Source organism: Gymnoscopelus braueri (assembly GCF_963280865.1).
Source record: "Gymnoscopelus braueri genome assembly, contig: SCAFFOLD_240, whole genome shotgun sequence".
Lineage (NCBI taxonomy): Eukaryota > Metazoa > Chordata > Actinopteri > Myctophiformes > Myctophidae > Gymnoscopelus > Gymnoscopelus braueri.
Window position 1 is genome coordinate 81,940 of NW_027660952.1, and position 13,061 is coordinate 95,000.

The 13,061-nt window shown below is 44.2% G+C and overlaps 1 protein-coding gene across 1 annotated transcript in view; it reads right to left on the reverse strand.

The window, feature by feature from the left end:
• The window catches only part of LOC308081020 (integrin alpha-3-like), a gene marked incomplete at its 5' end in the record, with an annotated part of 33,456 nt that overhangs the window by 16,940 nt on the left and 3,455 nt on the right, over positions 1 to 13,061 (reverse strand). Inside the window, 6 exons of the mRNA XM_080457428.1 lie at positions 797 to 880; positions 6,175 to 6,346; positions 6,554 to 6,651; positions 6,741 to 6,851; positions 12,110 to 12,240; positions 13,024 to 13,061. The exon at positions 13,024 to 13,061 is cut by the window's right edge and continues 30 nt beyond it. Coding sequence (XP_080313554.1) covers positions 797 to 880; positions 6,175 to 6,346; positions 6,554 to 6,651; positions 6,741 to 6,851; positions 12,110 to 12,240; positions 13,024 to 13,061 — 634 coding nt within the window. The remainder of the gene's footprint in view (positions 1 to 796; positions 881 to 6,174; positions 6,347 to 6,553; positions 6,652 to 6,740; positions 6,852 to 12,109; positions 12,241 to 13,023) is intronic.

Consider the following 13,061-nt stretch of genomic DNA (forward strand, 5'->3'; position numbering starts at 1 on the left):
CCTTTTATTGCTCCTGTATTGATGGTGATTTGTATTGTATTGTATGATGAATTGAATACATAACATGTACTGCATCTCTCTCTCTGTCTCTCCTCTGTCTCAACCTCTCTCTCTCTCTCTCTCTCTCTTCTTCCCCCCCGACACGGTCGAGGCAGAATTTAAGGCCCCCACCCTAGAGCCTAGGGTCTGCCTGACGTTTCTTCTTGTTAAGGGGGAGTTTTTCGTTGCCACTGTCGCAAAATTGCTTGTTCAGGATGGACTGTGGGGTCTCTGCTCTACATGTAAAGTGTCTTGTTGTTCAGGATGGACTGTGGGGTCTCTGCTCTATATGTAAAGTGTCTTGTTGTTCAGGATGGACTGTGGGGTCTCTGCTCTACATGTAAAGTGTCTTGTTGTTCAGGATGGACTGTGGGGTCTCTGCTCTACATGTAAAGTGTCTTGTTGTTCAGGATGGACTGTGGGGTCTCTGCTCTACATGTAAAGTGTCTTGTTGTTCAGGATGGACTGTGGGGTCTCTGCTCTACATGTAAAGTCTCTTGAGACAACTTGTTTTGATTTGACAATTTGAATTAATACATAGGACCACACTACTTGCTGTAGTGTTTGCAACGTGTTAATAAAGTATTCAATCACTTAAAAACAGAGAGGTTGGAATCTAACAATAGAATAGACAATTATAATATGTAGAATATATTAATATCATAAGTACAAACAGTAGAATAGATTAATGTCATATTAGAGGAAGGTAGAGAGTAGAGAGAGAGAAGTAAAAAGTAGAATAAATGAAGAGTGCCACCTGCTGGTCGCTTCTGAACGGTGCACCCAGCTCACACAGCAGAGCTTTGTCTTCATCTGAGCATTCTACTGGAGAACCTGGACCCTGACCCACACAATACACACAATACACACAATATACACACATTATACACACACAATATACACACACACACCCTCTGTGTTCCATTGTATTAGTCACCTTTACAACGAGGTAGAGCTTGTAAGGATCGGGCATTCGTGGAATGAGCAACACAGCTAAACGTGTGGGTAGCGCCTCCAAATAATCTGCCAAAATCACCCAACATGCTTCTGTTGGTAATCACTCTGGTTTTGAGCGACCTGCCAGCACACACCTGCTGAGAGGTGTGTGTCTGTTACAGGTGAGTGACTGACACCTGAACATGGGTTCTGCAACTTTGTTGACTTTGTGTTGATGCTCCAAGCAGCAACACTGCCCCCCCATGGAAAGATGCCACGTTTGTCCCTTCAGGATAAGACCTGTACAATAGAGCAAGTGAAGCTGGTGTTCTGTTATGCAGATGACACATTATTTAGTGTCAGCCCTGGTACCATTTACACACTTAGGACCAAGTTCTGTGAGACCGGTTCCTCACCCTCGTTTCACTGAGGAACCATAGGTTTTCTTCCAGAGATTTACAGGCAAGATTTGCACAACGGTACCAAAGACAGATGTCAAAGTTGCAGAACCCATGCTCAGGTGTCAGTCACACACCTGTGACTGACACACACACCTGTGACTGACACACACCTGTGACTGACACACACACTGTGACTGACACACACCTCTCAGCAGGTGTGTGCTGGCAGGTCACTAAAAACCAGAGCGATTACTGTCACGGCCCCTTGGCCTGGCTTGCAGGGTCTGTGTGTGGGTGTATGGTGTACTCCTCTATGTGTATCTCTCCCACAGATCTCCTGTAGGCGTGGCCAACCTGGGGTTCCTAATTAGGTGCATTGGGAGCACCTGGCCAGTGCTCCCTGCAGCCCTATAAAAGAGTGACTGCCAGCCATTCGAGTTGTCCCCTACCAGATGACAGCACCCTTCTGCTTATTTGTCCATGATTGAGTTTATACACTTTACAACACCCCACATCACATTGAACACACATCCATACATTGCTGACACTACTGATTACTGAACTACACACCTCATTCCTTTGTAAAGCATTATTTTAGTTCCTTTTGTTAAATAAATTCATGTTACTTTAAACACTGCCATCGTGTCCTCCTCTATTTGTCATGGCCCACGGGCCGGGTTGTGACAAATTGGGGGCTCGTCCGCTTTTAAGTAAAAATACTCGGGTTGGCTGTGACTCTGAACAGGTAAAGTAAATTTCCTGGATTATTTTAAGCCTATTTTGGCAAATTAAGTCACAGCATTACTGAGGAGGTGCATGGTAGTGTTTGAGTAAGTTGAGTAAAAATGTGTTTTGAATAACAATTGGTTTTGAATAATTTGAGCAATAATTTGATTAACAATTTGGTTTGAGTAACAATTTGTTTTGGTTAACAATTTAGGTAATTGGTTTATTTTGGTTAAATGCAATTATTTATTTTGTTTTGTGCTGTCATTTAGTTATCACTAGAGTGATAATTAGGACAGGGGGAACAGGTGTGTCTTGGACAGTTTGAGGGGTGGTGTTCCCCACCCAGATAGGATAGCGGCGTTTACCCCTGTGGGACTCGTTGTGCTTTTGTTTTTTTCTTGTATGGTTTGCTAGATTCTGTCCCACAAAATATGGGATAGGGTGGTGCCACCGAGATGCTCAGTCGGTAAGGGGGACTCGGGAGGGCCACTGAAGACCAGGGCAAGTTATGGTAGGTTAAGATTTGGTTAGGCAGCTGAGGTAGGGGGAACGCCACTCCTGGAGGCACACCTGTCTCACCTGTCCTATTTTGTCAGAGAGGGGAACATTTGTTCCATTTTTGGAATTTTTTGTTTTACTCTAATTAAAATCTAACAGAAAAAACGAAACACCTACATGGTGTATTTGTAAAACTGTTGGTAATAGGTCACATTTTTGTATTTTTGTTTTCTGAACAGTTTGAAATGTCTGACCTAGAGGATTTTCTAAAGACTCCATGCGAGGAGACTTTAAATAGTTTCACTAAGGAGCAGCTACTTAGAGTAGCAGAGCACTATAGACTAGAAATCACTGACAAAAGATTAAAGGAGACAGTAAAGTCAAATGTAAAAGCTAACTTGAAGGACATGGGGATTCTAATAGAGTCTCCTGAAACTGAGGAAAAGTCAGCTGAAATAGTTAGCCTAAGTCAGTCTAAGCAGCCCACTAATCAGTTTTTCACATTTGAACAACAGAAAGAGTTGCTCATGCTGCAAACAGAGCAGAAGAGTCATCAGTTAGAGAAGGAGTTACAAGTTGAGAGGTTGAGAGTAGAGCAGTCTAGACTGGAGATGGAGAGGACCAAACTTGAGCTTATAAAAGAAGGGAAACTCACAGCTGAGGAGGCTGGGATGTCCAGTAGTAGGTCAGCGGCCTCGGGGTCTCAGGCTCAAGACTTTGATATTTTCAGGAATTTGCGCTTAGTGCCCAAATTTTGTGAAAAGGACCCTGAAACCTTCTTTTCCATGTTTGAACGAGTAGCCGAGGTGCGTAAATGGCCAGAGTCTGCTCGCACGTTAATGCTGCAATGTGTATTAACGGGCAGGGCGCAGGAGGCCTATTCATGTCTAAGCTCTGCTGACAGTCAGAAGTATCCTGTTGTTAAGGCAGCAGTATTAAAAGCCTTTGAACTGGTTCCAGAAGCCTATCGCAAACGTTTTCGCACATGGCGGAAAACTGAAAACAAGACTCATCTAGAGTTTGCACGCGATTTGTCATGTTACTTTGCCCGCTGGTGTGCCGCCTTGGATGTTAAGGACTTTGATGGGTTATGTGACCTTATAGTCCTTGAACAATTCAAAAACACTTTGCCTGAACATATTGCCAACTACATCAGTGATCGGAAAGTTAACACTGCTGCAAAAGCGGCTGCTTTGGCAGATGAACATGTGTTGACACACAAGCGCCCTTATGGGGAGCGACGCTCCTTTGGCCAGCAGAGCGCTGGTAATGACGGTGGTGATGGCGCATGTGTCAACATGGACTTTCCTGGTAGTTCAGGCATGGCGGTGGCACCGGAGGCAAAAGTTGAATATGGCACGCGTGAGGAGGAGGAGAAGAGGATATGTAATTATTGTCATAAAGAAGGGCATTGGAAAGTTGACTGCTACGCTCTGAAAGCAAAGACTACGTCTACTTCTCACCCTGCAAAAGGTGCGGCTGTGGCTGTGCCTGCGCTAAGCTTGGGGGAGGTACAGGTTGAAGGGTCATGTCGAAGTCTTGAGGTTGAGGAATCCTACAGGCCGTTTGTCAGTGAAGGATTTGTGTCACTTGTAGGAAGTAATGTCAAGGTTCCAGTTAAAATACTGCGTGACACAGCAGCTTTTGATTGCAGCAGCTTTTATTGAGGCATCAGTGTTACCGTTTACTAGCGAGAGTACTACAGGGTCCTCTATTCCTGTTTTGGGGATGGGTTTAACTGTCCTCCATGTTCCTGTTCACAACGTCATGCTGTATTCCGATTTCTTCCAGGGTCTGACCGGCGTTGCTGTGCGTCCCGCTTTACCCGTGGCAGGGGTGAATGTGATTCTGGGTAATGGTTTGGCTGGTGCACGTGTGTGGGCGGATGTACCACCACCTTTAGTGGTAGATTCGGTGCCGTTGGTAAGAAGTCAACCTGACGAAAGTGAAACTGAATTTCCTGAAGTGTTCACAGCTTGTGCAGTGACACACGCTGTGACGCACGCACAGTCTGAGGCAAATGATTGTGAGTTAGGAAAGAACGAAAAGTTAGGTTCAGAACCAAGGTTTGCCATATCTGATTTTAACTGTGTGGGCCCACTCCCTCGCTCTAAGTCCGGTGTGGTAAATCTTCTCACTGTAATCATGTGTTCAATTGTGTTCATTTTGTCTGACAAATGTCAAAAGGCATTTGAATTTATCAAAGATCTGTTGTGTATTGCTCCTGTCCTTGCAGCGCCACATCTCGACCGCACATTCACTCTGCAGGTGGATACTAGTCACGTGGGTGCTGGTGGGGGTTTATTACAACCAGAGGACTTAGGCATTAACAAACCAGTTACTTTCTTTTCAAGAAAGTTTAAGTTCAAGTCTATGTAGTGTCTAATGTGGGCTGTGCCTGTGGTGGTCTACACTGACCATAATCCACTAACTTTCTTGAATTCATTGCAATGCCCCAACCAGAGGTTAATTCGCTGGTCCCTAATGTTGCAGTCATATTGGCTGGAAATTAGATACATTAAAGGGGTAGAAAATGTTGTAGCAGATGCCCTTTCCAGGGTGCCTTAAATTTAGGCAATATGTGACCTGTTTTTTTGTTGTCCCATCTACTGGTCCTCCTGTTCTGTCTGCTCCTGCCTCCTGTTCCTCTCCTCTTAGATGCTCCAGGAATCCATGGTAATCTTGGTTGCTGAGGGGAGGGCTGGGTGTGTTGGTTGTGGACAGGATTGGTTGAACCGTAATAATTTGGAGGCAAGTGGTGTTAAATTCACAAATATTTTTGTTTAGTTATTGATTTACATTTTTGGTTGTCTTGATTGATTTAAATTTCAAGTTAATATAATTAAATTGGTGTTAGTTACACTCTCTCGGTCCCTTATGGGCCCTCATTTTGAAGGGGGAGGGTGTCACGGCCCCTTGGCCTGGCTTGCAGGGTCTGTGTGTGGGTGTATGGTGTACTCCTATGTGTATCTCTCCCACAGATCTCCTGTAGGCGTGGCCAACCTGGGGTTCCTAATTAGGTGCATTGGGAGCACCTGGCCAGTGCTCCCTGCAGCCCTATAAAAGAGTGACTGCCAGCCATTCGAGTTGTCCCCTACCAGATGACAGCACCCTTCTGTTTATTTGTCCATGATTGAGTTTATACACTTTACAACACCCCACATCACATTGAACACACATCCATACATTGCTGACACTACTGATTACTGAACTACACACCTCATTCCTTTGTAAAGCATTATTTTAGTTCCTTTTGTTAAATAAATTCATGTTACTTTAAACACTGCCATCGTGTCCTCCTCTATTTGTCATGGCCCACGGGCCGGGTTGTGACATTACCAACAGAAGCATATTGGGGGATTTTGGCAAATGTTGTGGAGGCGCTACCTACACGTTTAGCTGTGTTGCTCATTCCATGAATGCCCGATTCTTACCAGCTGTACCTCGTTGTAAAGGTGACTAATCAACTATAAAAATGATATAAAACACACACACACACACACACACACACACACACACGCACAACACACACACACACACACACACGCGCACACGCACACAAAGGTCGTACCTTGGTCCTGACTCCAGAGTATTTGAGCGCAGCGCCTCCTCTGGTGACGTTGAGAACTGCAGCATGAGCCTCTTCAGCCGGTCGCCCTGGTAACGCCACGTTGGTTACCGTGACGACAAGGAGAAGCTTCTTGATGCTGGTGTTGTAGTGGAACACCTGAACCCCCTGCTGACTACACACACACATAGACACCCATAGAAACATATACACACATATACACACACCCATAGAAACATATACACACATTATGCAGACACTTATTATAACACACAGACACACACACACACACACACACACACACACACACACACACACACACACACACACACACACACACACACACACACACACACACACACACACACACACACACACACACCTGGGGAAAGCTGCTCCATCCTGATTGGTGAACTGGGCCGTCATCTGCAGGTTGCTATGACAACGATTATCAGAACCACACGCCTTAACGATGTGGATCTGAAGAAAGAAAGAAAGAAAGGTTAGACAGACAGACAGACAGACAGACAGACAGACAGACAGACAGACAGACAGACAGACAGACAGACCTGTGTAGTGTTGGTTCCATGTTGCCGTGGCGACAGAACAACTGGTTGGTTCTCATCTAGAGTCACAGAGAGGAGGAACTTCAACGGTTCCACCTGGTCTTTAACTGGAGTCTGAAACCACATGAGAGAACCTGTTAGAACCTGTTAGAACCACATGAGAGAACCTGTTAGAACCACATGAGAGAACCTGTTAGAACCACATGATAGAACCTGGTAGAACCTGTTAGAACCACATGAGAGAACCTGTTAGAACCACATGAGAGAACATGTTAGAACCACATGAGAGAACATGTTAGAACCACATGAGAGAACCTGTTAGAACCACATGAGAGAACCTGTTAGAACCATTTGATAGAACCTCTTAGAACCTGTTAGAACCTGTTAGAACCTATGCTCAGCTGCTCCTTGACTGTGGAATGCCCTCCCGGACCATCTGAGAGCACCACAGTTCATTGACACTTTTAAAAGGAGACTAAAAACCTTTGTTTTTAACAAGGCATTTGACTAGATAGAGATGTAGTTGTTTTATCTTTTTAAACTTCTACTGTGTTTTATTGACTTTGATTTGAAGTTTATTCATTTCACTGTTTTATTATTATTGTATTTTCTTCTTTTTTTTTGTTTTTTTTTTAACCTGTAGCACTTTGAGATTTGTTTCAAATATAAAGTGCGTTACAAATAAAATGTATAATTATAACCACATGATAGAACCTGTTAGAACCTATTAGAACCACATGATAGAACCTGTTAGAACCTATTAGAACCACATGATAGAACCTGTTAGAACCTATTAGAACCACATGATAGAACCTGTTAGAACCTATTAGAACCACATGATAGAACCTGTTAGAACCTATTAGAACCACATGATAGAACCTGTTAGAACCTATTAGAACCACATGATAGAACCTGTTAGAACCTATTAGAACCACATGATAGAACCTGTTAGAACCTATTAGAACCACATGATAGAACCACACACACAGCACCTTTCAAAAACAAGTTACAAAGTGCTTTACAATAACAACAGTTAATATACAATACAAACCAGACATTAATTATTATTATATTATTATTATATATATTATAAATAGTTCATAATGTAATAAAAAGCTGTGCGTTAGAGGTGAGTTTTTAGAGGAAATTTGAAGGAGACCCCCAGGGCCCACTCACTGCCTGAGGCCCCCAGGGCCCACTCACTGCCTGAGGCCCCCAGGGCCCACTCACTGCCTGAGGCCCCCAGGGCCCACTCACTGCCTGAGGCCCCCAGGGCCCACTCACTGCCTGAGGCCCCCAGGGCCCACTCACTGCCTGAGGCCCCCAGGGCCCAGACAGTGAGTTAGCCTGAGGCCTGAGGCCCCCAGGGCCCAGACAGTGAGTTAGCCTGAGGCCTGAGGCCCCCAGGGCCCAGACAGTGAGTTAGCCTGCCTGAGGCCCCCAGGGCCCAGACAGTGAGTTAGCCTGCCTGAGGCCCCCAGGGCCCAGACAGTGAGTTAGCCTGCCTGAGGCCCCTAGGGCCCAGACAGTGAGTTAGCCTGAGGCCCCCAGGGCCCAGACAGTGAGTTAGCCTGCCTGAGGCCCCTAGGGCCCAGACAGTGAGTTAGCCTGAGGCCCCCAGGGCCCAGACAGTGAGTTAGCCTGCCTGAGGCCCCTAGGGCCCAGACAGTGAGTTAGCCTGCCTGAGGCCCCCAGGGCCCAGACAGTGAGTTAGCCTGCCTGAGGCCCCCAGGGCCCAGGCAGTGGGTTCCACAGCCGAGGAAAAACGGCAAAAGCCCGGTCGGCCTTTGTGACAAGGCCAGACTTTGCCTTCTTTCACATTGGCGTCACACTGCTCGATATGAACCCACAGTGTTGTGTGTCTCTGGACAGTGTAGATATTAACCCACAGTGTTGTGTGTCTCTGGACAGTGTAGATATTAACCCACAGTGTTGTGTGTCTCTGGACAGTGTAGTCCGGTTCAATATAGTTCAGGCACTGCAGCCAAAGGTCTAGCGTCTTTGACGGTGAAATTAACTAGCAGACCCGTGATATGACGTTTGTTTCCATTGCTCTGTCTGTTAGAGGCTTTTAGGTTTGATTGATTGATTGAATATTTTATTAGGCAAAAAATGTAAAACAGCACAGTTACATTTAAAAATACTTTGTCTAACAGGTCCGTTCATAAAAGTCCTTGCGGACTTGTTTCCAATGAGGGCCTTGGTATTCAATTCATAGGCATAATAGTGGCACCACAGTTCAAATATCATTACAAAATATACAGCAAAAAAAATAACACTATGTACAAAAAAAAAAAAAAAAAAAGAGGGGGAAAAAAGAAATATATATATATATGTACAAGAACAGGGGGGGGGAGGGTCTGCTGTCTAACGGGAAAATGGTACTACCTCCTCCTTTGGCCTCCTGAAAGTTGATTTTTTTAAGGCTCTTTTAAATGAGCCCAGCGAACTGCATTTTTTGAGGGATGGAGTTAGACTATTCCAATCCTGGGTGGCAGTGCTGTAGAAGGAGAATTTGCCCATGTTTGTTTTATGGGTGGGTGGTACCAAATTGTTGTTAACGCTCCCTCTGGTATTGTGACTGTGGGTGTCGCTAACCTTTTGGAGGTATTTACTCAGATATGCGGGAATAGGGGGCATATCGGCCAAATTTGCATTTACAATTTTGAAGGCCAGTAGTTCTGTCTGTTAGAGGCTTTTAGGTGTAGTTGTTCTGTCTGTTAGAGGCTTTTTGGTGTAGTTGTTCTGTCTGTTAGAGGCTTTTAGGTGTAGTTGTTCTGTCTGTTAGAGGCTTTTTGGTGTAGTTGTTCTGTCTGTTCAAGGCTTTTTGGTGTAGTTGTTCTGTCTGTTAGAGGCGTTTTGGTGTAGTTGTTCTGTCTGTTAGAGGCTTTTTGGTGTAGTTGTTCTGTCTGTTAGAGGCTTTTTGGTGTAGTTGTTCTGTCTGTTAGAGGCTTTTTGGTGTAGTTGTTCTGTCTGTTAGAGGCTTTTTGGTGTAGTTGTTCTGTCTGTTAGAGGCTTTTTGGTGTAGTTGTTCTGTCTGTTAGAGGCTTTTTGGTGTAGTTGTTCTGTCTGTTAGAGGCTTTTAGGTGTAGTTGTTCTGTCTGTTCAAGGCTTTTAGGTGTAGTTGTTCTGTCTGTTAGAGGCTTTTTGGTGTAGTTGTTCTGTCTGTTAGAGGCTTTTTGGTGTAGTTGTTCTGTCTGTTAGAGGCTTTTTGGTGTAGTTGTTCTGTCTGTTAGAGGCTTTTAGGTGTAGTTGTTCTGTCTGTTCAAGGCTTTTAGGTGTAGTTGTTCTGTCTGTTAGAGGCTTTTTGGTGTAGTTGTTCTGTCTGTTAGAGGCTTTTAGGTGTAGTTGTTCTGTCTGTTAGAGGCTTTTTGGTGTAGTTGTTCTGTCTATTAGAGGCTTTTAGGTGTAGTTGTTCTGTCTGTTAGAGGCTTTTTGGTGTAGTTGTTCTGTCTGTTAGAGGCTTTTAGGTGTAGTTGTTCTGTCTGTTAGAGGCTTTTTGGTGTAGTTGTTCTGTCTATTAGAGGCTTTTAGGTGTAGTTGTTCTGTCTGTTAGAGGCTTTTTGGTGTAGTTGTTCTGTCTGTTAGAGGCTTTTAGGTGTAGTTGTTCTGTCTGTTAGAGGCTTTTAGGTGTAGTTGTTCTGTCTGTTAGAGGCTTTTAGGTGTAGTTGTTCTGTCTGTTAGAGGCTTTTTGGTGTAGTTGTTCTGTCTGTTCGAGGCTTTTTGGTGTAGTTGTTCTGTCTGTTAGAGGCTTTTAGGTGTAGTTGTTCTGTCTGTTAGAGGCTTTTAGGTGTAGTTGTTCTGTCTGTTAGAGGCTTTTTGGTGTAGTTGTTCTGTCTGTTCGAGGCTTTTAGGTGTAGTTGTTCTGTCTGTTAGAGGCTTTTAGGTGTAGTTGTTCTGTCTGTTAGAGGCTTTTTGGTGTAGTTGTTCTGTCTGTTCGAGGCTTTTTGGTGTAGTTGTTCTGTCTGTTAGAGGCTTTTAGGTGTAGTTGTTCTGTCTGTTAGAGGCTTTTAGGTGTAGTTGTTCTGTCTGTTAGAGGCTTTTTGGTGTAGTTGTTCTGTCTGTTAGAGGCTTTTAGGTGTAGTTGTTCTGTCTGTTAGAGGCTTTTAGGTGTAGTTGTTCTGTCTGTTAGAGGCTTTTTGGTGTAGTTGTTCTGTCTGTTAGAGGCTTTTAGGTGTAGTTGTTCTGTCTGTTAGAGGCTTTTAGGTGTAGTTGTTCTGTCTGTTAGAGGCTTTTTGGTGTAGTTGTTCTGTCTGTTAGAGGCTTTTAGGTGTAGTTGTTCTGTCTGTTAGAGGCTTTTAGGTGTAGTTGTTCTGTCTGTTAGAGGCTTTTTGGTGTAGTTGTTCTGTCTGTTAGAGGCTTTTAGGTGTAGTTGTTCTGTCTGTTAGAGGCTTTTAGGTGTAGTTGTTCTGTCTGTTAGAGGCTTTTTGGTGTAGTTGTTCTGTCTGTTAGAGGCTTTTAGGTGTAGTTGTTCTGTCTGTTAGAGGCTTTTTGGTGTAGTTGTTCTGTCTGTTAGAGGCTTTTTGGTGTAGTTGTTCTGTCTGTTAGAGGCTTTTAGGTGTAGTTGTTCTGTCTGTTAGAGGCTTTTTGGTGTAGTTGTTCTGTCTGTTAGAGGCTTTTAGGTGTAGTTGTTCTGTCTGTTAGAGGCTTTTTGGTGTAGTTGTTCTGTCTGTTAGAGGCTTTTTGGTGTAGTTGTTCTGTCTGTTAGAGGCTTTTAGGTGTAGTTGTTCTGTCTGTTAGAGGCTTTTAGGTGTAGTTGTTCTGTCTGTTCAAGGCTTTTAGGTGTAGTTGTTCTGTCTGTTAGAGGCTTTTTGGTGTAGTTGTTCTGTCTGTTAGAGGCTTTTTGGTGTAGTTGTTCTGTCTGTTAGAGGCTTTTTGGCGTAGTTGTTCTGTCTGTTAGAGGCTTTTTGGTGTAGTTGTTCTGTCTGTTAGAGGCTTTTTGGTGTAGTTGTTCTGTCTGTTCAAGGCTTCTCGTCTATCCACCGGAACAAAAGCATTTTTATCCGTTCTGTTGTTATGGGTCGTTGAATACGACTCGTTTTCATTAAAATAAATAATTGTTTTTCTAAATCTCATAACATAGGAGTGGACAGAGTGACTTTTTGGGGACGACGTCATTTCTGGTTCTAGCCTTCTCTCTAGCGCCCTCTAGTGTAATCACTAAAAACAAGATTTTCTAATTGACGGAGATCTCTGTCAATGCAGGGAACGTGTTAAGAGGCGAGCGGCAGAGTTTTGGACTAACTAGTCGTGACAGGCAGGCTTGGCTAATGCCAACATAAAGTGCATTACAGTAAAGTCAGGTTGAGATGAAAGCATTAATATAAGGCTTAATTATAGCGTGCATGCGTGCGTGCGTGCGTGCGTCTCACCAGCAGTCTCAGGTCGAGGGTTCGACAGGAAGGCATAGACAGGAAACCGGTGTACACTTCCTGTCCGTTGTCTCGGAAACGGAGGCGGGGTTTCTGCCGCGTCACATCAGCCTGTACGGTGAACCGCAGTCCTGTTACCATGGAAACCATCAACACTGTTACCATGGAAACCATCAACACTGTTACCAATGGGTCCCCAGTTCAAATATGATTATTTTGGGGGGTCCCCAGTTCAAATATGATTATTTTGGGGGGTTACAGCCAATAACTATCTTAGGGATTTACATATTCATGTAAGGTTAAAGTAACATATTGTCATTCAGGTGAAGTGGATGATAAAGTTATTTACAGAGATGACAGAACAGTTTGAGAACCACTGGTTCAGTAAATAATAATATAAATAACACAAAGCTCATTTCAAAGGCTTTTCATCTTGATGTGGTTGCTACCGGTTACCACTGACATCCTCTTTAACCTATACTCTGATTGGTCAATTACCAATGACACAACAACAAAGCTCTCTCTGTGTGTGTGTGTGTGTGTGTGTGTGTGTGTGTGTGTGTGTGTGTGTGTGTGTGTGTGTGTGTGTGTGTGTGTGTGTGTGTGTGTGTGTGTGTGTGTGTGTGTGTGTTGTTTGTACTTCAGATTGATAAATCACATTATGCAGATATTACTACCATCTGTCTGAATGCACACACACACACACACACACACACACACACACACACACACACACACACACACACACACAAGGACAGGGGGGACACACAAGGACACAGCACGATATGATGTCATCTGTTACTGACACAGACACACATGTCTGGAGGTCAGAGAGAGAGAGAGAGAAGAGAGAGAGAGAGAGAGAGAGAGAGAGAGAGAGAGAGAGAGAGAGAGAGAGAGAGAGAGAGACTCACTGATGTTCTTCTTAAAGCCTCTGTCTCCAGTGCTGAGG